This window comes from Polyodon spathula, chromosome 8 (assembly GCF_017654505.1).
Source record: "Polyodon spathula isolate WHYD16114869_AA chromosome 8, ASM1765450v1, whole genome shotgun sequence".
Classification (NCBI taxonomy): Eukaryota; Metazoa; Chordata; class Actinopteri; order Acipenseriformes; family Polyodontidae; genus Polyodon; species Polyodon spathula.
This window is the reverse complement of record NC_054541.1, coordinates 10,105,914-10,131,908: the sequence shown is the minus strand read 5'-3', so window position 1 is coordinate 10,131,908 and position 25,995 is coordinate 10,105,914. Positions and strand designations below refer to the sequence as shown.

Below are 25,995 nucleotides of genomic sequence, written 5' to 3'. Positions count from 1 at the left end.
TCATCGTCAACAGTCTACAACACCAACAGTTAACGTTTGACAAATGTTACACCACATCACTATGACCAAGTGCCTGGTTATACTTGGGTGGGAGAGGATTATGAAGTGGGTGCATGGGTAAAGTTGGGATGGAACCTGGCTTTCCACCCCCCACCATTAAATACAAATTAATGACCTGTTTTAAAAAGACACTTTCCAAAGGAATATCTTTGAATGAACTCCCCTCCCCTCCCCCAAGTATACAGAGCCTCACCTTTTATAGAGAATCTCAGTGAGCGAGCGGCGGATGTTCTGTCTGATTTGGATGTTGGGTTGAGGCTGGGAAGCGCTGGGCAGGGCTGGTTTGGACGGAGCGGCAGGGGCAGCGGTTACCGACGACCCTGAAGGCTGTCTCGCTGCAGGGGCAGCACTGGAAGTGGACGGCAGTTTCTTGGGTATTGTGTATGAAGTCTTGGTGATACTCAGAGCCCCAGTGGCATGGTGTTTAGAGGCAGATAGACCTGCACTAGGAACAGGGCTGAGGCTCTTAAGATTCTTTGCTTTGTTCAAAGACGGTGGTGTCTTCTTGGAAGCCGAACTGCTGGCAGCAGATGGAAGAGGGTGCTTCTTCGCTTTAGCAGGAACCCCACCAGAAGCATGGTGTTGTTTGGCTGCTGGATTGGTTGAGGCTGGCCCAGAAGGCTGTTTGCTTATTGTAGTCGACTCCATTTTGCTGCCATCTCCTTCTGTCTCCTTTGCAGCTGTTGAAAGCATAAATCTTCAACAGTCAAACAAGCAGCACGCAAAAATGTGTAGTCTGTTATTACATGCAGTATAAAAGATTTAAATACAGAAACCACTCACATGGTGAACCCCAATGTGCTAATGCATATCACCTGTTCTTAATAAGCCATATTTAAATACTCATTAAACCTGGCATTTGTGATAGTCAAGTCTTGTATTAAGAAAGGTAAACCAGAGCTGTAATTGTAATTGAGCCCCTCATATGAAGGTGTATTTTGTCAGTCAGAGCTAGTAAGACTGATCATACGATTACTATTAAGGCCCCCGATTTACAAAGATTATCAACATAGCAATAATCACATCATTTTTGTGAAAAAGCTGTGGGAACAAATGGAAGCGACCATCCATTATTATATATTTTCTAATAATTTAGTTCATATTAAAACACACTTCTAAACTTATTTTAATGTTTTCTACTTGTAACCTATAACTTGCAGGTATTCAATTTCCACAGTAGTCATATTTTAGCACTTGGCTTATCTAGAGAGCCCAGCAAATGTGCTTTATAAAACTTTTTTTTTTTTTTACTTCTAGTTGGTTTGTATCAACAAGGTTTAACCAGTAAGTTTGCAAAGATTATAAATATACAGAATTTCAGAGGTGGTAACCTGCAAAGTTACATAGGTTAGGGTTTCTCAGAGTTTTGCAAATGTATAATTTGCTCACACCACCATAACCATGTATCCTGCTAGTTCAGTAACATCAACTTCTACTCAATGAAAAAATGATGCGCTAACCTGGATCTTTTGGCTCACATTTCATACTTAACATTATGGTTTGCATTTCACCATATAGTTAGAATTGTGTGTAAGCCAGTAGAACTCTCATCAAACCCTTTCTATAGAGGCAGCAGTATTAACACCCAATTTGCAAACATGCAGTGCACAGGACCATTAAAAAAATGCACTTTTCCTTATTTTTTTCACTACATAAACTGGGCACAAACAGACAGACTAGGTTATCTTCCTTAGTGTTCTTTATTATTTTGAATACTTGCTCACATGAGCAATATGCAATTATACCCTAAAGTGTACAACAGACCATCGTCTTCAATAATTAACTGCATTTCTCAAAGTGTTGAGAAGTTTTTAAAAGAGGTTAAAAACTTGTACATCTCCAGCAGGGGGTATGTGTGAGAGGTCTGTTCTTTAGTGAAAGGAGGTCAAGGAGGAGTCCATTGTATTGTTAAAGAAGTGTATTGGGTATACTGGTACTGTTTTGGAGCATGATCTAGTCAGCTGCTAGTATTTTCATTTTGTCTCCAGGGATAGTGTTGCGAGATGATTTATATAGGACTCTTCCCAGCCTAAAAATGTGTAAAAGACAATTCCTAACTCATTCTTGAGAAGGGAAACAATTGCAAACAATCTACCACAACAGTCTATCCTTTCAGACCTTGTATACTATTCAACAACAAATGCATTGCATAAGCAAAAGTAATGCACCAGATTCTGGGTACAATGCATTTGTTATTTTTGTATGAGCATTGTAAAAGTATGCATTTCACTTCACACAGTAGCTGTTGTGTTGGCTGTATAGTGTCAATTTCTTAACCCTGTGTTCACTTCATTCCAATGGGTCCCGCTTACAAGGTCTGTTGAAGGCAGACCCAGAGCCATCTGCTCTTACCCTAGAGGAAGGGAAAGCTATCTGCAACACACAATTCTAGACCAAGCCATTCAAAGACACAGAACAACAAGGCTGCATTTCAAAGAACTTGGTCTAACCCAGAGCATACAGTTCATGCAGTGCACAACAGTGCTCACCACATTGGAAATGGGCAATACTCATCCACACTTCAAAATACAAACATGCTTCCCTGTGTTTTAACTTGATTTACCATTTACAACAAAGGTATGCCACAAGTCATTATTACCCACAGGCATTTGACTGACCAAGGTGCTACAGAACTTAAATAAAAAAAAAAATAAAAAAAAAATTAGAATTTCCAGATGAATGCTCAGTTTTGGTGGAGTGCTATGAAAATGCTAACTATTTGTGTATCAGCTGTAGGTGAAGTTTAGGCACAATGCTGCTAGTAGCTTAAACACTTGTCACACAATCCACTGGAAATGAATCCTATACAATAAAACAGGCCTGTGTTTGTTTCTACCCATCAAGAAACAGTCTGCCAGTCTGATCTTTGAGAATACTATACCAATTGGAAACATTCCCAAGCAAACTTACAGATCTTACTGTTTTCACAGTATCTATTGTTCTTGCTCTGTTGTAACCAATAATGTGTCCATCTAATCTTCTATACCTCATCACCCAAGAAGTTTGTTGTTTTTAGGACCCTCTTGATAAGATGGGTTATCTATCTATCTATCTATCTATCTATCTATCTATCTATATATATATATATATATATATATATATATATATATATATATATATATATATATATATAATAATTTTTTTTACTGATTAAATGAAATGTAAATTTACAGGATACACAATACTGTTTGTTGTTGTCCATTTTCACCTCGAGTCCTAATATACTTCTTTGTTTTCCCTTACCTGATACTACCACAAACCTAAAAATGATAAGTTGGTATTACTAAACAAAACAATCGAGTTCCAGTAAACACACGTTCTAGAATTATAAAAGAATGTTAGATTCTGGTAGGAATTGCCCACAGAAAGCTTTTATATTAGTAACTAGCTTTATCTGACTTAAACATTCAATTAACTTAAACTGCTTTTAAACAGTTGTGGATATTGCTTGTATGACTTCATATAAAAAGCATGTACTTTAATAAAAATATACTCGTGTTGTTGCAGTAACATTGCTGACGGCACTGGATTTCACACAATAAAACTTGTGATCCAACTGCTATTCTATAGGACCTTAGTAACATCTAACTTCATACCAGGTTTCCAGCGGTTATGTCAAAACGTTATGTGGTAACGTCACCAGTGGTAACAGATGACAGTGGTGACTATATGGGCACTCATTTGTAGTGACCATAGAAATAAAAAAGTAGATTACAAGAAGGCTGCACGAATTTGTAGTGTTTACATCACATACCATTTAAAAGGCAAAGTGGTGTGTGTGTGTGTGTGTGTGTGTGTGTGTGTAATTATATATATATATATATATATATAACTATAAAAGCAATTACCTTTCAAATGATCATGACCTATCAATTCCCTCTCTAAAATAAGGTGATGTATAGGCAAAGCACATTTAAACAGACTGGAAAGGCTACTCCATCATTTGAAAAATGAAATAAAGTCCACAAAATGCACACAATTCATCAAGAACTAAGACTCCCTAATAATGTTATTGAAATACAAACTGGAGCTGCAACAAAATGTATTGAATTAATGTTTGTCTATTTATGTTCCACCACTACAGGTACCAAAAGTACAATTTCTTCATTTTTTGTTTTCTTATCCTATCTGGTTTATGGTACAAACTGTACAACTGTGTATTAATAGCTGATGTTATCATCACACTGCAATGTTCTATATTTGCAATATGGTGGAGATATAATTTCTATTTTACAATAGGGATAGTTTGTACTTCATGGCACCCCTCATTTCATGGCACCCCTAATAGGATATAATAGTATAATATATATATAATATATATATATATATATAATATATAATATATATTACAAATGCATTATTGTGCATTCTACAATCCAATAAATTAAGTAACAGGTTGTAGTAAAATTCCCTTTATCAGATCACTTTTAGGCTATGGACATATATGATATGATCTCTCACACACATTGTTAATGTAACCTTAGCTGCACCTACAATCTATAACTAATAATATTTATATAGTATATATAAATAATATTTATATATACTGTTGTAAATGTTTACAGCAATCATGGCTGTTTTCTTGTGTTGTGACAGAATGTAACTGCACTTCATACAGAATACTACTCCTAAACTACTACTGTTCAGTTATCTGTGTACAAATGGCTTTTTTCTTTTTTGTAAGAATGTGGTACTGTCCTTAAAATGAATAGCTGCAGATCTAAATAAACCTCAAAACATCCCCCATTTAAATAACTCATCTGGGTCATTTTGTTGTTTCTCGATTTGCAGTTCTTGCCTTTCATTTTGGATGTTAAACCCCTCCCCCAGAAATAAATAAATAAAAAAAACTTTAGGGATTAAGATTCACGGCTGCCTCCCTTGTAACTGACAGACAACTGGTCCTTGACAAACTTGTCTTCAGTTTCTGCTGTTATCCACCAGACTTTAACGGGTCTTGAATGGACCACTCAGAAACACAATCGTTGCATCCTCTTATATTACTAATCAAGTGATGGGGTGTATGTGTTACAAGCTTTGGTATTTGAGAACAAAGAATTCCTTTACCTTCCAATACCCTGAGACATAAATCAATAATTGTCAGCATCTTTCATATTGACTTGTGTTAGACCTTTGCAGGCTTATAAAAAACTAACACTCTGCTCCTAGTCCAAAACTAAAACTATTGTAAATATATCAATACATATTAATCTGCTGTGAAAATTACTTCAAAAAGCAGACACTGCTCTACTTTTTAAATAAGGTTATCTGTAAAATATATACTAGATGTAAGCACACATCTAGCTGATGTATTTGTATACTGATCTAGGAGTATTTCATCAAATCAATATGTAAATGTCTTCCAGACTGATCCCCGAACACATCTTGGAGCAGAATCCTTGTTTAGACTGTTCAGGTCCTCTTGGTAAGTTCTTTGTAGCCATTCCAGAAGACTTCAGCAGTGAAAGGGTGGAAAGAAGTCTGCAGAAATGTGTGCTGCAGTCAAATCCAAATTCCATTTCACCCATACATGGCTTTATCCATTTTAAAACCATGTGTTATGCAAACCTCCCCAACTTCACATTTATACAATATTAACCTACGCGTTTTTAGTTGCAAAAAAATACTTATAATGCACGTAGTGGATGAGTTTTTAGTTACTGAATGTAAGTGACAATTTGGGACCAGTTCTGTCATTGAACAATTAAGGAAATAAAATAAACTGCATACACCTGTGACATCTGTCTTTATTTTAGCAACACGTGAATGCGCAATATGAAATCAGTATTCTGCAAAAAATAAGACACATTACAGTAGAAAGCAACTGTCATTGCTTTAAACAAATATCCATCCACAATACTGGTTTATGCCATGTGTGGAGGTCTGAGGTAGTGTTATATTGGGATTCTAGTATATACATTTAATCTGCACTGCATGTTCTAGTATATGGATTATATTAAAGTGGAACTGTTTAGATTTACAGTAACAACAGAAGTGTTTACTTGTTGTCTGCATTTTTTCACTGGTGCCATGTGCTTATATACAAAAATGAGGACTCAAATCACTACCTACCTGTGTTACAGATGCAAGTCATCAACTGGGGCAGTGCAGGAAATGAAACAAGGTTTCCATAATGGGTGGGACAAACTTAAAAATGAATTAGTTACTCGATATCAAAGGAACCATGTGGAACTTTACAAGGCAATGCCAAAAGGTGCCCCCCCCCCCACCCACCCCCCCCCCTCATCATATTTAACTTGCTTAATAAGACGATTAAGAAACATTTGGTTTAATAATCAAAATGTGCCAGAGCAAACACTAGGTCTAGTAGTGCCGTTCAAAGCCACGTCTACGATGAACGCGTGGGTATGAAGCAAAGGTTTCTGACTGCATTCTGACTGCCTCTAAAGCAGGTGAAAGTACAATGGCATTCAAGGTGAAGACTTGCATAACAGTCTCAATCTAAACGCAGCAGCTCCAAAGCAGAGCTCATCTTCATAATGACATTCTTTGTTCACTGGTAGTTCATGGAGAAGCTTGCAAGTAATTTAGGTACAGAAGTTAAGCACTGGGTGTTGTCTGTCGTTATAACTAAGTGTAGTGAAATGCTGTTTAGAACAAAACAAACCTTCAGGAGTGAGTTCAGCTGATGATTAAAGCTGTATTTTGTTACAGTAGTTAGAAGTTCTAATATAATAGAAGAGATTTAGGCTCTAAACCATTTCAATACTTACCCTGTATTCTTCAAAAACCAGCACACCATCATGCCAACCAATGCTTGTGAAACTCTCCACTATAGCTATTACTTGTTTGTTTTTTCTCTTGCATCAATTTATACACCCCTGGCCCTCTCCATGCTATTCTCATGTTTAGATCTAGTGTCACTATTTAAATCTTACCTGTCCAGAAGGGGAATGATTTCTCTGAAGGAGATCTGGTCACTACTGTGAGTTGCGCATCCAACATTTCAAACTAGCTTTCAAAAACCTTCCTTGCTATTAAGCAGAAATCCCTAAAATTACTGGCTATTGGTCATTGGGAGTCACCATGTGGTAAGGCTGTAAACTAAATACAAAAATGCTGAAAACCCCTGGGAGATACATACACGATTTGTAAAACATAGATGACGAAATGGCTGCAGTCTTTTCTGTCTGTACTGCATTGTAATTATGATCGCTGGACCAGGACGGCGTGTGACTTTCCTGTCCGGATTGGTCCGCCTCTGGTTCGGATGTTCCTGCTGGCTGACTAACCATCCCCGTGGTCTTCTTCACAACCTTCCGTTCGGGACAAACTCTCTTTTGCCCCTGTAAAAAAATAAATAAATAAATAAAATTGTATACATTGTAATACAAAAAACAAGAGTTACGCCTGTCCGTTAAAACTCACATTTAATTAACCGCAATATCTGAACATTTACTGCTAAGACACTTATGTTAACCCTTTGTGGTCCAATGTCGGGCCAGGTCCGACATTACGATTTTCCCTTTCCAGTCCAATGTCAGACCCCATCCAACATCATTGAAAAGACGTAAAGCACGTCTCTAGTCGTTTTTTCTCCGGAAAAAGCAGAGAAAACCATTCAATGGCCGAGTGAGACAGATAGGAGACGAATGAAACCAATAAAAATAAATAAATAAAAATAAATAAATAAATAAAAGGGGTGTGTGAACAATAGCCCTAGTAGCTGCGCCATACACAGACAAGCAGACATACACAAAGGAGGTAGCTGCTTCCACATCCAGAGCTCAGAGAATATCACAGATTTGCAGATCTTTTTGAGATGTTACAGTAATAAAATAATGACTTGGATCGCATTATTGAGGACTTTGGTGATAAAACGAGTAATTAGGAGAGGATTTATCAGTATGCAGGTCTGCAAAGAGGTATGTGAAAAATACAGCGAACACGGGGTGGGGGGGGTTTACTGGGGGGGGGGGGGGGGGGGGGGGGGGGGTTGTGAAAATAAATTGGACCTGACGTGCCTGACAGGCACTGAATAAATGGACCGCTAAGGGTTAATGTTGTAATCAGACACCAAGTAGTTTTATATTCTTTCACTTTAAGATCTACTGGTACTGACATTTTTTTTAAATAAGGTTCAATAAAAGGTCAGCATAGAAGACGCTTGGATCACAAATAAGATCTGACAGTAGTGAACTTACAAGTATTTCTAATAAAATCTCATCTTACAATATGGTATATTTATATTCAAATCAACAACCAGCTGCCATGTGGGCTGCATTTAGTTATATTAGTGAAAGTTTGCTATAACATTGCCTTACTTCTAAATAGCTTGTTCAAATGGAGTAGGGGAATTGTGGAGCTTTGCATCTCCTCTTAGTGAAAAACTAAGATTTGCACCTTTGCAAATGGGGAAAAAAGCAAGCCACAGATGCTTTGATGCAGAGGTAGTCCTGATAAAAAAATATTGTACTGTCATTTTAATTCAAAAGGCCATTACACATACGGCACACACACGGCAATTAAAACTCAAGTAAAACTTGAGTAAACATAATTGTGATCATAACAAGCTGCTTACCCACGAGGACTTGTTTTGATGTATTGTCCTCGGTGATTGAGCACCAGTGACATTTGTATACTGCATTTAAACTGCTGATGTGGAGGCATACCCAGACTCGAACCGGTGATGTCCAGGCTACAGGGCACATCCTGCACTCACGCAGAGCGCCTTTACTGGATGCGCCACTTGGGAGCCCCGGATGCGATTCTTATAAACGCAGTGCACTGTTTATTTGATACAACTGTTTAACCTTTTTGTTTAAGACAGCAACACCGATGAGCATGGTAAAACAAACTAGGTTACAGAACACACTACCAGTACTTTTCTCTGCTGATTAAATGTTTAATAAAATTACTTTATTGTTCAGCCACCACCTAAAATCCATATTCTGCAATTACTAAAAGCAGCACCCATTGGACAACCCAGACACAAAAAAAAAAATGTGGCTCAACATTTTAGATTGGTGACCAACTTGTCTATTCACTGACAGATATGAATCCCTGATAAATGGTTTTCTATACACTCAAAACATTTGCTCGTCATAGATTTTAACAGATACCACAAAACAGAAGGTTACCTTGGGTGAAGTTTTCAAAGGTGATTTTCTCTGCACTTTCAGTTTAGGTTTTTCTTTTGGTTTTGGTTCTTTGACCTCCGTTAGAGATTTCATTGCAGCAGCAGCATGTCTGAGAATGCAATCGTTACCGCAGTAAACCGAGTCTGGCAAGGCATGGTTAGAACACCCTGAACCAATACACTTCGGGAGTGTACTGGTCTCAACAACCTGGAAATAAACTCAAGAGGTTAGAACATCCACTGCTGTGCCAACATAGTAGAAACAACTTACCCAGATATCTGGGAGTCTGAAATAGACCCTTGTACCTGGGATTACATGGTCAGAAACAACAGTGTATTCACACATACTAGCATCTTTGTTTGCCCTAATGATACCAAAACTGAGGGTAAATTAAGCTGGAAAGCACCACTTCCAGATGGAATAAAATGAGTCTCCGGTGGCAAAATGGACATTGTGGGGTTAAGGCTAAACTATGTCTGAACTGACAGAGCCTTTAATTTTTTAGGTGCTACGCATTATAATGCAATACTGTCTGTGAACTGTACAGCCCATCAACTATTAAGCTGAATTCAATTCAGCTTCGAGCAAGATTATAACCCCCAGCTGCCAAGACTGAATTTGACTACATACCGGGTGGAATAATTTAATTTTCTTTTTGCCACTGGGATTTGTGGCTTTTTCTATCCTGCCTTTTATTCCCTGATCCTCGCTTGGCTTCTCTGCGTCAGCAGATGCAGCAGTTTGGTCTTCAGAGGTCTTCCCCAAGTTCAGTTCTGGTTGCTCCTCCCCTGTGAGGGGAGTTCTGTCTCCCTGGCTTTGCAAGCGAGTGCAGTTTGGGCAAATGTAATCCTCTCCGTTCCTCTCCAGCAAGCGTCCACGGGCTTCCGTGATGCCGACACAGTTCCCGTGGAACCACTCTTCGCAGCGATCACAGCATATCATAAACCTGATTAGACAGACACAAAACACAAGCAAATTCAAACTTTTTGCTTAAGGTTCTGGGCAAATAAGGTCACTGCTAACCCCAATAACTGTATACTTTAACCCTTTGTGGTCCTACATCGGACCAGGTCCGACATTACAATTTTCCCTTTCCATTCAAAAAGACGTCAAGAACGGGTCTCTAATCGTTTTTTCCCCCGGAAAAAGTCAAGAAAACCTTTCAATGGCCTAGCAAGATCAATTGCCGCCGAGAGAAGCCGGAAAAAAAAAAAAAATGGTCTGCTTCTGAGCAATACACAGAGGCCATGCACCACAGACCTATCACGGACATAAAAAAACAAGATCGCTGCTTTCACATACAGCGCTCAAAGAATATCAGACATTTGAAGAGCTTTTTGAGATGTTACAGTAATAAAATAATGACTTGGATCGCATTATTGAAGACTTTGGTGATAAAATGAGTGATCAGGAGAGGATTTACCAGTATGCAAGTCTGCAAAGAGGTATGTAAAAAATACAGCGAACACGGGGTGGAGCTTGGCTGGAGATGCAGTACTGATGTCGCTTATTGCAATGCCCTTTAAATCGGTTTTACTGGGACACACACACACACACACACACAGACGTGTGAAAATAAATTGGACCTGACGTGCCTGACAGGCGCTGAATAAATGGACCGCTAAGGGTTAATGTTGTAATCAGACACCAAGTAGTTTTATATTCTTTCACTTTAAGATCTACTGGTACTGACATTTTTTTAAAATAAGGTTCAATAAAAGGTCAGCATAGAAGACGCTTGGATCACAAATAAGATCTGACAGTAGTGAACTAACAAGTATTTCTAATAAAACTTCATCTCACAATATGACATTTATTTTCAAATCAACGTAACCAGCTGCCATGTGGGCTGCATTTAGTTATATTAGTGAAAGTTTGCTATAACATTGCCTTACTTCTAAATAGCTTGTTCAAATGGAGTAGGGGAATTGTGGAGCTTTGCATCTCCTCTTAGTGAAAAACTGGACTGCATTATTGAGGAGTTTGGTGATAAAAAGAGTGATCAGGAAAGGATTTATATATTAGTGTGCACTACTATGAGGAGGTATGTGATAAATACAGCAAACAAGGGGTGCGGCAGGGCTGGAGATGCAGTACTGAGTGTCCTGTTGATAGTGTCCTGTTAAACCTGTTTTACTGTTAAAAACACTTAAAACAGTGTAAAAAAACAGCGTGTGAAAATTAATTGGACCCGACGATCCTGACAGGCGCTGAACAAATGGACAGCTAAGGGTTAATGTTCCTTTATTCTTTGGTTACCCTGCTACTGTTGACTTTATCTCCTGTCTCTTTTGTCCTGTGCCTCTCTCATCTCTGTCTGCCAACTGTTTGTCAGCTCTACTTTCTGTCATTGACACACCAGCTGCTGTTCTCAATGGGACCACACTGCTGCAACTCTCAAGGCACCCGTCACTGGGGCTGGGGGAAAGTGCAGGAGAAAAACTACATTGTTATAATCAATTACAGGTATGTGTCTTTCGACAGCCAATATTGAACTCGGGAGCAGCATGAGCATCATCATCACCTGACTTTGTGGTCTTTTATATGAACACAAGCCCCTATCTCTGTCTTTCCTACTGGCAGGTGGGAAGTTGAATTGAAATAATGAAAGCAACAACCAAAAATACCACTTTTCACACCTGAGCTATTCACCTAATTTAACCCCATAAAGGCCCGTAGTAATCACCACCCAAGTTAGAGAATTTGAATGACTTCACACAAGGATCTATACTTTGGGTACGAGGTGCTGGCCACTAGTTCTTCAGCCACTTTTGTATTTCTATTGACAGCACCAATTTAAATTTTAAAAACCAAAAGTATAAATACCTGTTGTTGTGCTTCTGCCGACAGATACAATACAGTGCATTGGGATCATAACCCTCAGCGTCCGATTTGATGGTTGAAGGTCCCTCACGTCCAGCATCTCTGCTGCCTTTCTGTCCTGGTTTGGTCTCTGCATCGTTAATTGCACTCTCTTTTGCATCTCCTCTCTCTGGGCTGCCTGACAGCATCTTGCCGCCTGTCTCACCCACAGGCTTTTCTGGACTTTCAACCTCTTCCAGCCTCTCTTCCTCAGCCCCTGAGGCACCTGCCACCCGTTTCTTCCTTAGCTGATTCTGCAGCTCTTTCAGAGTCAGTTCGTCACTGTCGCTAGCCTCACTGTTGTCCTCGCTGGTGGAAGCAGCGTCCGGTTCATTCTTACCTCCATCATCATCAGGGGTTGCTTTCAGGTCCAGGCTTTCAACGCTGGCTTGGCTGGGGGTCTTGGTCTCTGAATTCCCATCGAAGCTGGCTTCAGAGGCCGTTTCTGTGTCTGTGGGGTCAAAGCTCTCTAGGTTAGCCGGTGCGCTCCTCCTCCCACGGCGCTTCGACGTAGACAGAAATTCCTCCATCTTATCCGTTCTCTTCGACTGACGGCCACTGCGGCGCAGGGGTGCGTTCAACGGATCATTAAGGTCCACCTCTCCGGGCAGCTCTCGTTTTGCAATGGTGGTTCGACGGAAACCCCATGTCTTCTTAAACTCCTTACTGGTCGGCTGGACAACTTTTACCGAGTCACCCTCTATATTTTCAGTGTCATCATTGCTTTGGTCTTCTTTTTCACCCACAGTTGATGTTATTAAAAAAAAAAAAAAAAAAAAAAAAAAAAAAAAAGAAAATAAATCCGGTCACAATGCAACAGATATAACAGAGACTGTTCACTTAATTATTTGGATGTACTGTTCATTTACGACTTATTTAAACACAAATTCAGTGCTAAATGTGAATGTGTATACAGCTACTCTGACTCAACACTGTACCAATACTGCAGCAAAAAAAATTAATTGATTTAAAACAAGAAGGGGGTAATCAGGTGCATCCGAGCATCCCTTTTTTCACCCAAAACTTAACTTATTATATACAATATTTCATATTTTCTGGACTAATTTTCTGTGTTTCCATATACTTCCGTATTTGTATACTCTCAATAAATGTATTTAAGAATGTTCTTACAAACACAACTGAATACGTATTTTCACTCAGAAATTGACATTGCTCTCCACAGCCATTTCCTCAATGGGTCTAAATGAGATTCCCAACCTGTGGTCAGTAAGAAAATCCCAACACGATTTCTTTCAATGCAAATATTTATATGCAAAATGTATAGGCCCTACAGAAATACAATACAACTAGGGGTGCACCAATAAAGATTTTCTTGTCAGATACAGAGTTATCTACCCATATTGGCCGATACCAATAACAGATGCAGGTAAACTACCAGAACACGACACAGCGTATATTTAAATTGTTCAAATGAACAGATATCGTTTATTTGTTGTATTTGACAAAAATGAACATGCATTGTTTACTTGTTGCATTTACTTCAGAAAATGAATATAATTCTTAAGCATTATTTTATGTGCTTGACAGTAATTTATAGAGTTGTTTTACAACAGCGACACAAAAATAACACTTTGCATTTGTACTAATAAAAACACTTCTGTAGAAAAACAACTTGTTACATTTAAGTATACATTGCTTAAATGCAGCACAACTTAAACTGTTCACTTAAAAAAAAGGTTAAAATATAACATATCCGGTTAAACTTGAATTTGTTACTGCAACCAATGCAGATTAAGCAAGATAAACAAAAGGCCATTTTGAAGTAAATTGATGAATAATAATAATAATAACAATAATAATAGACCCGGCAGTCAGCACTAAGAGGACTTGTTTTCCTCTTTGGACACAGAGTGTTGAGCAGCATGATGCAGGCGAACACAAGAGAAATATTCAAAAGGAGAGTTTTTTTTAAATAAGCATCAGAATAATATTCTACTCACAGTTCATCACTGGATTTAATGTAGCATCATGTCTGTTCTGATTATCACTGCACATGTAATTATAACCAGGGTCAAATACACAGTGCTTCAGTCTCAATCTAGAGAAACTATTCAGTTGTCCCATACGTATGAAAAGTACAAACAGTTCGTAATTAACTCGTAACTGACCAAGTTAAGGAATATAAAGACAAGCCTGTCTACTCTTTTGGCATAGAAGAGCGTGCTTTGTCTCCGAGCTTTAAGACTTCGATAAGAACATAAATAAATTGCTCCACAGCATCTGAACTATGTTAAGGACACTAGTACATTCCAGCAGTTGCTCACAAAACTACAGCACTTTTTCTTCGGATTACACAGACGTGCAATACACTCTTACTACTCAAATGGGAATTAAAGCAAATGCTCATACCTCTAGAGCCGATATCCATGACATCCTGGCTCTGTTCTGATTCCGGGACTTGGGAGAGCTCAGAGCTTACAGTGTCCTCCATGGTTGACGTGTCACTATGTTCAAACAGAATACCTACAGTAAACCAATGAGGAAAAATATTATATTCTGGATCAAGCATTATAACACTTTGCAGCAACAGTGAAACACCAACCATTTTCACCACATGCAGTTTTCAAAAAAAGTGTCCTACTGGCGTCAGAACATGTTTCACCACATATCCCCGAGCACTACATGTTTTTGCTTACTATGTCTGTACCATGGTAGAGTTTACCATGTTTCTTAACCAAGTGCCCGCTGCCAGGGCAGCAGAAGGCAATATCACCATCCTTTTGAAGTAAGGCACCTGTAGAAGTTATTCCTGAATTACAGTAAGCATGTATTGGATCATTAAGTTTAGTTCATTGTTCACATCTATTCTCTATCTACTCTGTCTGTTTGTAAACCCAAATGTACTTCGCAAACAAAAAGAAAATCATGCCAAAACTCTGAACAGCAGCACCTAATCTGAGTTTAGAAATAGGTACTAGACAAAAGCAGATATTTAAAGTGTCAAATGTACCAAAACATTACTCGCTAATAGCATTCAAGTTGCTTATTGAGATAAAATGAAATAATCATTCTTGCATATTGAACTTCTGTTCAGGATTAGCAATATTCAGCCAAAAACATGTGTGCCCAGCTTATGCACCAAAAAAAAAAAAAGTGATTACAAAATTAAAACTAAACCGAGCAACAATGTGCAAACCAACCCTGTGACAATCACATAAAACTTTACAATTTATAGCCTTTACGATTTTAAAGTGAATTCTCTTGACTTAACTCTAAGAAACCTTCCCTCTGGCCTGTGGCCTTTACCTGAAGCTTTGCTGAAGCCTTGGTTGGGTGACCCCTGCAGGTCTAACTGAAAGGGAGCACTAGATGAGGGCAGGAGGGGATCTGTGTCACTCAACATAGTCACCAAAACATCAGACGACTCAGCATTAGGAACAGAAAGATGAAATAGTGGGAACTGAATGCCTGACTCCTGAAGCCCTACAAACAGATGCTCATGCTGTACGATCGCCTAAAGAAATTGAATAAAGAGACAGTGGACACGAATATGTTTTCACTTACAAAACACATAAATTTTTTATATAAGTGGTGGAACAAGCATGGGATTTTCATGTTCAAATATTCGTTCAATTTAAATACTTGTTTGTTTTCAAAAAGTAATAAAAGCCATTATATTGCTCTGAACGCAGCACAGATGACAGCACAGCAGCGGGGGCGGGGGGGGGGCCTTTATTTTACAGCAAGACGTTACAATATGTAACACTTTAAAAGTAGAAAAATATCCTATCCCAGGAGCAAAGAATACAATGTGTAGGCTTTACTTCACCCTAGCGAATTAACTGCAAAACAAACAGGATGCCAAACAGCAGTTCAAGTTAAACCTCGTTTTGCTTATTTCGGAAATAAACAGTACAAAAAATTCACACCGCATTTTATTTAGATTTGAAATTTATTTTCATTCCTTGCCATTGCTGTTTCTTCGCAGTAAACAGTGGCCATAGACACATTTACATACTTGTGCCTTTTTTGTAGTTTAACAAGCAAGCAAACTGAAATTTCTTTAAACACTTCAAATAAAAACAAACATGGAAAGGGCATTGTCAAATTAAAGGGAAAGAAACTGATCTGTTTTGGTTCTCGTTTATTACAGTCCACATAACAAAGGCGCAACAAAAAATAAATTTATAAAGCCTAAATGTAAAAATCACTACACAACATTTCCAACAAGTTGGACACTGTTTAAGTGAGGCATTTCAGAATAATCTGCTTGCCTTTTCTATCCCATGAGATTTTGGCTCTCTATAAAGCAGCAGAACATGTTTTTGACCCAGATGTCCTTCCATAGAGATCACTATGCGTGCGCACGCATAATCCGCTTTACTTTTTGCTGTCTAAAACCTTTAAATAGAGGCTCAAGAGCTGCTGTGTTGATCCTGTTTTTATATATATATATATATATAAAATATAGTTATATATGCTGTAGTTAAAACGTCAAAATGAGTTTGGGTGCTGTAGTTATCAACAGGCAAGCAGCACCTTGCAGGATAACAAGCCTATGCAAATACCATACCAGAACATTTCAGTTTCCCAAACTGTTTTTCAGTTATTTCACAACAGCCACCAAATTATTTCCCCAAAGAGCTGCCAGACCCGATTCAAACCGAGACCTCAACACCAAGCAGGTGCCGACGGCCAGACCACGGTGTTGATAAAGCCAATTTATAATCTGTCTGCACAGCTCTATCCTGTATGAAATACTACAGGATAAGCACACACATGGCAATAAGTGTTTAGATTTCAGAAACATGTACTTCTCCACGTGCATGGGAAGACAACATTTTAAATCAATTATTTTCTAACAAGAAAATAGCATCTGCTAAGAAATGGCAGCCTTGTTCAGTTGCACATTATAGTCTGTAGAACGCAATGCTATTCGCCATTTTGTTGACCATAACCGCGGCTCAATTTCCAGGTTCTCAATACTGAGTTCTTACTCTGGTGACAAAAGCACCCAGAGGCATTTTTTTGGCTCAGCTGGGAATACCACCAGAGCTAAATTTCTTCACTGGATTCAACTTTCCTTGCTCCTTCATGGTATATTATAGAAGGGAAACACCACTGGGCTTAGAATGAACTAATCATGATATTATAGTCAGAACCAGTACACAAAAAACTTTACCTCATTTAGTTCACTGGTTGCACCATGAACAGCTTGTGATTCCCAAAGGGGAAGAGTGGATGCGACTGGAAGAGATCGGGGTATCTGGAAGCTTCCTCCCTGGATGGTCTGGCGAGACAGCCGCTCAATCTCTTCGTTCAGAAGGTCCAGCTCATCACACATCACTGGCTATGTTTTCTAAAACGGAACAGAAGAAACTCATTAGGACAGTTGACAAGAGAATCATATAAAACAGCTGTGTACCAAATGTGAAGAAAACCTCTCTGTGTGCCACCTATCCAGCAGACAAACCACATGACCTGAAATCAGGCAATCACATCAGGTCAGAAGTCAAAGTGAAGGTTACAGCCAACAATGAGTTCACTTCCTTTTCTTTCGACAATGTTACTGCTGTGTATTTAGTACGGACGCCAGTATCTCTGCATGTTTGGTCTTGGTAATTAAAACATCACAAAAGCCGCCATGTTAGCGCACACGTAACAATGCAAGAGGTCCTGAATCTTTGACTGTCTTGTCTATTTGTTTAGTTTAGCAATTGACCAATTATCCATACCATATGTTTGTATTTAGTGGAAATCACCACCATTCAAGTCACACCTCACTAAATTATGCACAAGCACGCAAACATTTACTCTGCAGAAGTTTAACAGTATGCATTATCAGTTATCGCTTATTGAATTTAAAAGTATAGATGCAGGAGTTTCATCCCTGAAACAATTCGCTTCCAAAACTAACAAGACAAGACTCACATCACATCCAGGGCTCTCCTCAGGAATCTGTATAGCTGAGCGGCACAGCATTATAACTGGGAACAGTTAACTGAATTGCCTTACCATAAATATATACGACGATAAAGCATTTGAATAATAATCCACCCTAATTCGTACCCAGGCTACACTGCTCCATTCACCCCAATCCTTTGCAATCTATTTTGGGGTTTCTGGCAGAGCTTGCACATTTTTTCGCACTGGCCCCACTTTCTACAAGTTGCTCTTCGTTGACAATATCGGGTCGCTCTTTTTCATTAAAACATTTTTTTTTCTTTTTCAGTAGCATCTGTTAAAGGCCTGGGGAGAACCCTGAAACTCTTAATTTTGGTCTGTTTTTAAAAAATATATATATTTCTTTAAATAAAAAAGAAGTCTGAAATCTATGGAAGTAAATACACATTAGGCACTGGTGTTTCAATAACTTCTAAAATCGGGATCAAAATAATCTGGATTTGGAAATTCTAATTATTCAAATGAGGATACTTTTTATCAGTTCTCTGAAAATGCCATTGCAGAATCAAATTGATACAGGTATAAAACACTTTGTTTGTTTGTTTAAGTAGGAGTTCTTCATTTACGTTTTTCTGTTTTTAGCCATTGCATTATATTAAATACCTGGTTTACACATTTAATCAATAATACTGATTAAATTAACAACAGCTGCTTCAGATCGCATAGACAATGATTTGTATTTATGTTAAAACTACTGACAGAAGAATTGTTTTGCACAACATCATTTGCAACATCAGCCTCAGGTAGGGGACCATGATGGACACCATGCTTGACATGCTGCTTGTGCAACGAGGGGGCGTTGTGAGTAACTCCTTCCAAATCTCAGCATTACAGTTTTAATTAATGATGTATCATTTTACCCCACATTATCTTCTATTTTTATATACTTCTATTTTTATATTACAAAACAAATACAATAGCCGCACCAAGTTACAAGTCCCTATCAATAGCAGAATATGTTGCAAATTAAAACATATGAGCTTGCGTGTGGAAATATGGTCTCTAGCGGTCAAATTGTGGTTTTTAGGGACCAGATCTAAAGGTTTTAAGCTCTAATATTTATTCAATGTGTATTCCACAAGTAAATGAAGAGCAGTAACATTGATTTCTTGTTAAATTGCAAAGTAATAGGGTACGCACAAACTGTTTCATTTATGCCTGAAATAACGTATAAATAAAAATAAACAAATTTATAAGACAAGATTGAGAAAAATGAACACATCAGCAAATGTGTGAAGTACCATAACACCAGCAATAGCCCCAAACCATATAAGACCATTTAAATAACAAAATAAAATGATGGCTAAAATGTATCAGTAAATGAACAGTAATCTTCCCAGAGCTCAAATCAGAAACAAGCTGAAGTATTGTTGTCACCAGCACACTGCATGCTTCACAGTAGCAAGCAGCTTCACATAGCACTGATTGTACACTGCTTTTCACCAAGAATCCTTTGTCAATTCAGTCCTTGGTTTTTAGTCCAATACAAAAAGGTAGTTTCAGTTCTGCCAGGCGTTCGTTCATAGCAGACTATCATTGCCTCAAGCTGAACATACCGTCAAAGGCCTTTGGACTCAATCTAAACCTACCAAAAAAATGATTTATAATCAAAAAGCAAACATCCTCATAACCAATGACAGTACTGCAGTAAACATAGAAAAAGACTGTTCAGCCTCATTGCCACTCTTATTCAAACAATGTCAGTAACTGGCTGATTTGACACAAAATGACTTTAGCTAAACATGACTAGTGTAGTGTAATTAGTGCAGCCTTGCAACATAATGCTGTTCATTATTGTATAAAACATTTAAAGAACAAAAAACTGTGTACCAGCTGTCTACCAGTCTCAAGTGTGTGGTCTGTATCACCGATATGGCCAGTGGTTAGTTTTGCTTGTTTTTTTTTAATAAGTGTGGCTGTGAAACAATAAATACACTGTCGGCATGTAAAATTGCCACATTTTTTTTCCCTCTACTCCGCTCTTCCACCAGATTATACTCTCAATTACTTGTGCTAAAAAAACACCCCAATCAAGTTTCATTGCAATCAGATAAGTGCTTCTATAGAAACAGACACAAATTCAAGGGTGGCAAAGACATACTCCATATACCCAACACTCAAGTTTCAACACAATTGGGTGAGCGATTCTCAGGATAAAATATATAAAAATATAAACTGTGACATACCTGTATGTACATATATACACCTACAATCAGAGTGGTCTGATAAATCGGCTATGCAAAATACTGCAAGTCATGAGCCTAGGAAAAACATTGTTACCAAAAGATAAGTGGTCAAAAGCTTACAAAACCAAACAGTGTATGAATTCAGAGGCATCAGAAAGAGAAGCAACAGCCCACCATGATCTGTACCTTATGAGCATGTTAAAAAGCACATATCGACATGCAGCAAGGTGCTTATATATTCCACTATGCTGACACACCAGTTAACTTGTGCAAAAGAATATCTGACATATCTAAATGTATTAAATAAATGCTTCCCTTGTCAAGTGTAAAACACAGGGACTGAAAGCCATCTGTCTTTAGCAAGTTTCATCATGAATGGATAAACATTTCTCTTATATGACATGACTTGCCATCAGAAAGTTCAAGAAGAGTCCACTCACAGTAATACATCACAAGTTTGCTTGTAATTAACCTCAATATTGAAACTGGTACAGGTTTATTTATCTTAGCTCAAAGCTTTCAGAAAATTATGGGCAAGCCTTACAGAGATAGCATGTATACTACAAGTCACTATGAACCAGACTGAGAAGCTGTGTTCAACATCTGAACTAGATTCTGATTCTCTTGAGCATACAGTATGAGCAGATTCAGCTATGCTCTGGTAAACGTTTCACCTATGACCACGGGTTACTTTCATTGTGTTGTTATAAAGTAGTCACTTCTATCACCATAGCAACTAAACCAATGTCACCCTGAGATATAGATATAGATATAGATATAGATATATATATATATATTTTTTTTTATTTTTTTATATATTTATTTAACTAAAATGCATACATTATTTCTTACTTAGAAATGACAGTAAAACATAAAAGTTTTCTATTTCTACAAGGCACAAAAACATTTAAAATTGAATACAGAACACAAACCTAGCAGTAAAATGCAAGAAGCATAGAATTAATAAATGGAGGTTAAACAAAGAAATGTAGGCTGTAGGCTGGTTGATCGATATAAAATGTAATGTTTCTCTGTAGACTAAACAACTTTGCATCTAATTCACCTTCTGAAACGAGCACGTCAGTGAAGTTCACTTTCCACCAGAAACTTTAGAACTGAAAGCCTCAGTAATATGGCGAGTAAGCACATGTAAAGTTTGACACATAGATAGGCACAGATGCCATCAGATCCCCAGGATTCTGCTTGTCTCAGTAGCTTCTGCTAAAGTCAAGCAAATTTATGTATAGTTTATGTACAGTGTGACTGAAGGAGAGACGAACAGGGTGCCTCCAATTATCCTGAGGTTCTTATGCTCTTAATAAAAGAAAGACCCTTTAGCAAGTTTAGTCTGAATAAGCAATTCTCTAGAGACAGTACTTGCAAAACTGAAACAGTAACAGAGACAGTGTACATATACCATGAGAAAATAAAGCTTTATCACAACAGGACAAGCTGTTCCCCCACATTTAAGACTAAAAGTATGTAAAAAAATATATATATATTCTTACAGCTGGTTAATAAAAGCATGAACTGTAACATTTAAATGCAAATTGAGAAACACACAGCAACAAATGCACTTGTCAGATATTTTGTTAAAGCTTTCACAGTGCACCAGCAACATATAACAATGGACAGTAGGCTTATTTCAACTTACAAACAGTGTGTAAATTAACAACAGCAAATGTGTTAGTGTGTGGGGGTAATCTCATTTAACTTGGATGAAAATCCTTCCAGCAGCAGAAGAAAATTCTTCATTAAATGGGGCAAAAGTCTGGAACTCTGCGGTAACCATCGTTCATTTCAGTTCTACCACAATTTAAAAAACGTCACCCGATCAAATTTAAAATGATGAATTGACCCTTGAATTGATATGCACTAGCCATGTGGACTTACTTTATTCAGATTAAATAAGTTACAAAAAACATTTCGCAGCAGAGCCTTAGTAACTAAGTAATTGTCCAATAAAGTTCTGATTGACTGGATATTCTACCTTTTAAAATGGCCAAAAAAAAAAGCAACAATTAAAACCTTTTTATCTTGGCCAGCTTTAATGAGTAAAAACATGAAAAAAATGCTTTGTCTTTTCAGCAAAGTCAGCATGTTTTTCTTTCAAGAGGTTTTGGACTTTACATTTTCATTTGAATCCCTAAGAAACATGAAAAATAAATACTGAAACATTAGTATTATTTATGACAACTGAAAGTGTAAAAACCTACGGATGCTGCAGTAAAACCTTCCAGAAGAGTGAAGTAAGCCACATATAAGCACTGTTTAAATCAAAACTCCAAGTCAAAATGAAAGACATCAAGCAGAATCCGAATTAAACCTCGATTTTCATCAGTGCGCACCTGCTCACCTGTTCAAATGATAACAAACTGCACAAGATAATCTGATCTGTGTTGAAAAATAACCAGACTTCATTCTGCATTGACATTAAATGGATAACCATTTGGGATACCATTGCACTGATCTTGCTGACTTAATCATAGGCATATAACAGCACATGACTTAGCTACAGTACTGAAGGATGCCAAGAAATGTGCGAGATGTCTTGCTCCTTATTACAATTTGCATATATTTGAATAAGGAATCTGCCCGATTGGTACAATTACTTAAAAATGGTTTCAAACTAAAATCACACAAAACGTTCTAAAACACAAAAAAACAAGCATTTTAATCGTAAACAATATAAATAAAAAATAAAGCTCAAGGCAAAACGTCTATTGGAACCGTTTAAACTTTGTAAGGGTATACCATTGCTAATACGAGGCAATGGATACTCCCATCGTGACTGGCAGCTTGGTATCACTAAACAGTTTGAGGTGGATAAACATTTCGTTTGCAAAACCGGTATCGTTCTACAAAAAACTGCAACAACGTGCCAGAACATGCAGTGCGTGACATCGCCTTGGCATCCAACAATGATTCAATTATAAGGTCATCTGTGCAGGAACTAAAACCGAAAGCGGTCGATTCCCCTTCGTAAAGGTAATGTAATTCAGTTAGCAGAACAACAGGAAGCCATCGTGTTTTCTACGAGCATGCCCCACCCCCTTCACCGGAAAAGCCGTGACATGCTGTCAGGTGAAAATGTATCCCTAGACTCCTCCTAGTTATTAAAATGCAACAAAAATACATTGACCTTTGTATAAAACATATCTCTACATTTAGCCACGAAGCTATAAACGCAGTTCACAGTTGGCTCATGCCATCTAAATAATTACTGAAGTAAACCCTTTACATGAGCTTAGTTGTCACTATTCATATTCAACCTTGTGTTCTCCAAATCTGAATGCGCCCGTCTCCACAGTTTGGGCACTATTCACAACATCGCATAATGTGGTATTACAGCAATATCTTTATAGCAGAATTTAACATTTTAAATCCAAGGCAGTGAAAAAGTGCTAGACACATACGTAAATGTACACACACACACACAATTACAGGAATGCTATTCGTCATCGCGCTTATGTAAGTATCGATTTATACTGCAATTAGGTGCCAAGGAAACAGTAAATAATACCAAAATACTGGAAATTTACATTTACAAAACTCGTGGTGAAAAAAAATCTATGGTGTCAAACATTTTAGGGGGAAATATGTCAAAGACTACAACCCTGGTCAAATCAACCTCGTTGTTGAAATAAACCTGTACGTTACTCCCACACGAGACTGCGTTTACACATCTTTTGTATATTTTGCACAGTACTTGGTCGTAGTCTAAGAGCTTCTAAATATACAACACACTTACATTAAATCAATACAAACGAAGTTTTAAAGAAAATGCCAGGAATTACAATTATATTTGAACAATGGCTAAACCTGGTCAATCTCAAATCACAGGCCCAAAACACTAGACAACAAACCGGACTTTTCTAGTTACGCACACACCTCGTTGGCACATGAGAAAACGCAACGACTTTCCGTCAAACAATTCATGTATCAATATTTTTGTTTTTAGTTTGTGCTAGTTTCTAAAAATGCTAAAATACGACATAGGCCCATGCTTTGCTCCTGCGCCCGCCACACCAACCACGCCACCGACCTACAAAATGGGTTCATCAAACTCCAACCTTATTTCAAATCAGATACGCGTGAAAAAAAACCGCTGATTCTCTGACGCAATTCAGACATCATAACAAGATTTGTCTGTTTTTCGGAAACACCAAGCGAAATCAAACGTTACCTACTTTTTAATTTAAGTATATTTCGGTCTTTCTTTTTTTTTTTTTTTTTTTTTTTTACTGCGTCCTGCTCAAGCCTCCATTTTCTCTGCGCTTGTAGATACACAACAACTCGACACACGGAGGGGGAGGTGAAACAGCGACGCCCACATTGACACCTGTTGGCCATAAAAGGCAATTGCAACAAGGTCGGTTTTACAGCGACACCTACAGGACAGGAGTTCATATCCTTCCCCAGAAACGTACATTAGTAGACAGTATCCATTAATTTTCAGTGCATATTTAAACGGTATTTAATAGTGAAACGACAAATACTGTATCCACAAAATGGGCCATGAGTCCAACCTCAGCCTAAAAAAGAATGGTTTGACAACATGAAATCATAAAATGGAAATATCATCAACTTGTATAATTATATAAAAAAATGTTTGTAGGATAGGGATTAACTCAACAGAGTGTTTTTAAATACATAAACTATCCTTTTTTAAAATATATAAATATACACACATTATATTATGCATTTACTGGTGATAAACAGAAGAACACAGGCCCTTGGTCTATACAAATATCTCCTGTCCAGGCTGTAACTGAGTTTTACAAAGCTAGTGAGCCACAGCCTGTATGGTTCATTTAAATATGCAACCTAAGTGTTTAATTATGTTTTATACCATTACTGGTGCGCTTTACTTCCACAAAATAAAAAAACAACGTCAATACTACATTGAGTAAAAAGCTCTGACAGATGAGGGCCTTAGTGTCAATTAGCAAGTGCCTGCTAGAACAAATTATTGAAGAAATGCATGGGCATTATAGGAACATTTTTAAATAGTTTTTTGTAATCAAAAGGAGGTATTGTACTTATAGTTAACCAAAGCAGATAGGAAACGTGGAAGTTTCTGTCTGCGGACCCAACTACAAAAAAGGGTTTGAAATGAAGCTATATGAAAAATAAGTTATGAGACAACTGCGTTACCTCAGATCATTCATTTCTCCAATAACAAAACACATAATGTAATCACCGACGGGGGGGGGGGGGGGGGGGGGGGGGGGGGGTCTGTTGACGATTGCTACAAATCACTCTAGTTTTTGATCATTATTTGAATCCATCACAAATTCTTCAGAAGACGCAGCTATTGGCAATTGTTTGATTTTTCTTGAACGTATGGAGGCTTGGTGGTACAGTGGTTAGAGAAGGGATAGTTACCATGAGGTTCCCAGTTCAATCCTAGCTCAGCCACTGACTCACTGTGCGTGACCGTGAGCAAGTCACTTAACCTCCTTGTGCGCAGCCTTTCAGATGAGACGTAAAGACAAGGTCCTAGTGTAAGTGACTCTACATCAGCAGTTGTGATGCATAGTTCTGCAAGTCACTTTGGACTAATAAATAATATTTGAATGGAAAACAATCTCTCCTGAAGCCCTTAACGTGTTTCTTATAGTACCTTCACTGTCAAAATCACACCTGAAGAAAGTCATTTTGTCCAGTTGAGTACTGAGCTCCTTGGTTTTTGACTCTATAGACTCAAAATAATGCAGAAATACCAGAAAAATTACAATTACATAATTATGAAAAACAATATTTACATTTATTCTTGGTCATGGTTAAAACAATTTAACACAGAACAGGAGATGATGTGCTGAAAGTGGTTAAAGAGTTGGCTGCCCCTGCTTGGGCAG

General features: G+C 37.9%; 1 protein-coding gene across 3 annotated transcripts in view; it reads right to left on the bottom strand.

The window, feature by feature from the left end:
* Nucleotides 1-24,444, bottom strand: part of LOC121319352 (death-inducer obliterator 1-like) — a 36,417-nt gene extending 11,973 nt beyond the window's left edge. The window contains exons 1-9 of one of the 3 annotated variants that reach the window (XM_041256706.1): nt 24,325-24,444; nt 17,167-17,343; nt 14,394-14,507; nt 11,988-12,756; nt 11,421-11,579; nt 9,792-10,107; nt 9,162-9,368; nt 7,166-7,367; nt 254-740 (exon numbers count right to left, since the gene is read on the bottom strand). In XM_041256706.1, coding sequence (XP_041112640.1) covers nt 254-740; nt 7,166-7,367; nt 9,162-9,368; nt 9,792-10,107; nt 11,421-11,579; nt 11,988-12,756; nt 14,394-14,475 — 2,222 coding nt within the window. In that variant the 5' untranslated portion in view covers nt 14,476-14,507; nt 17,167-17,343; nt 24,325-24,444. The remainder of the gene's footprint in view (nt 1-253; nt 741-7,165; nt 7,368-9,161; nt 9,369-9,791; nt 10,108-11,420; nt 11,580-11,987; nt 12,757-14,393; nt 14,508-17,166; nt 17,344-24,324) is intronic. The other 2 variants (XM_041256707.1, XM_041256708.1) reach the window with 2 other exon arrangements.
* Nucleotides 24,445-25,995: the final 1,551 nt, after the last annotated feature.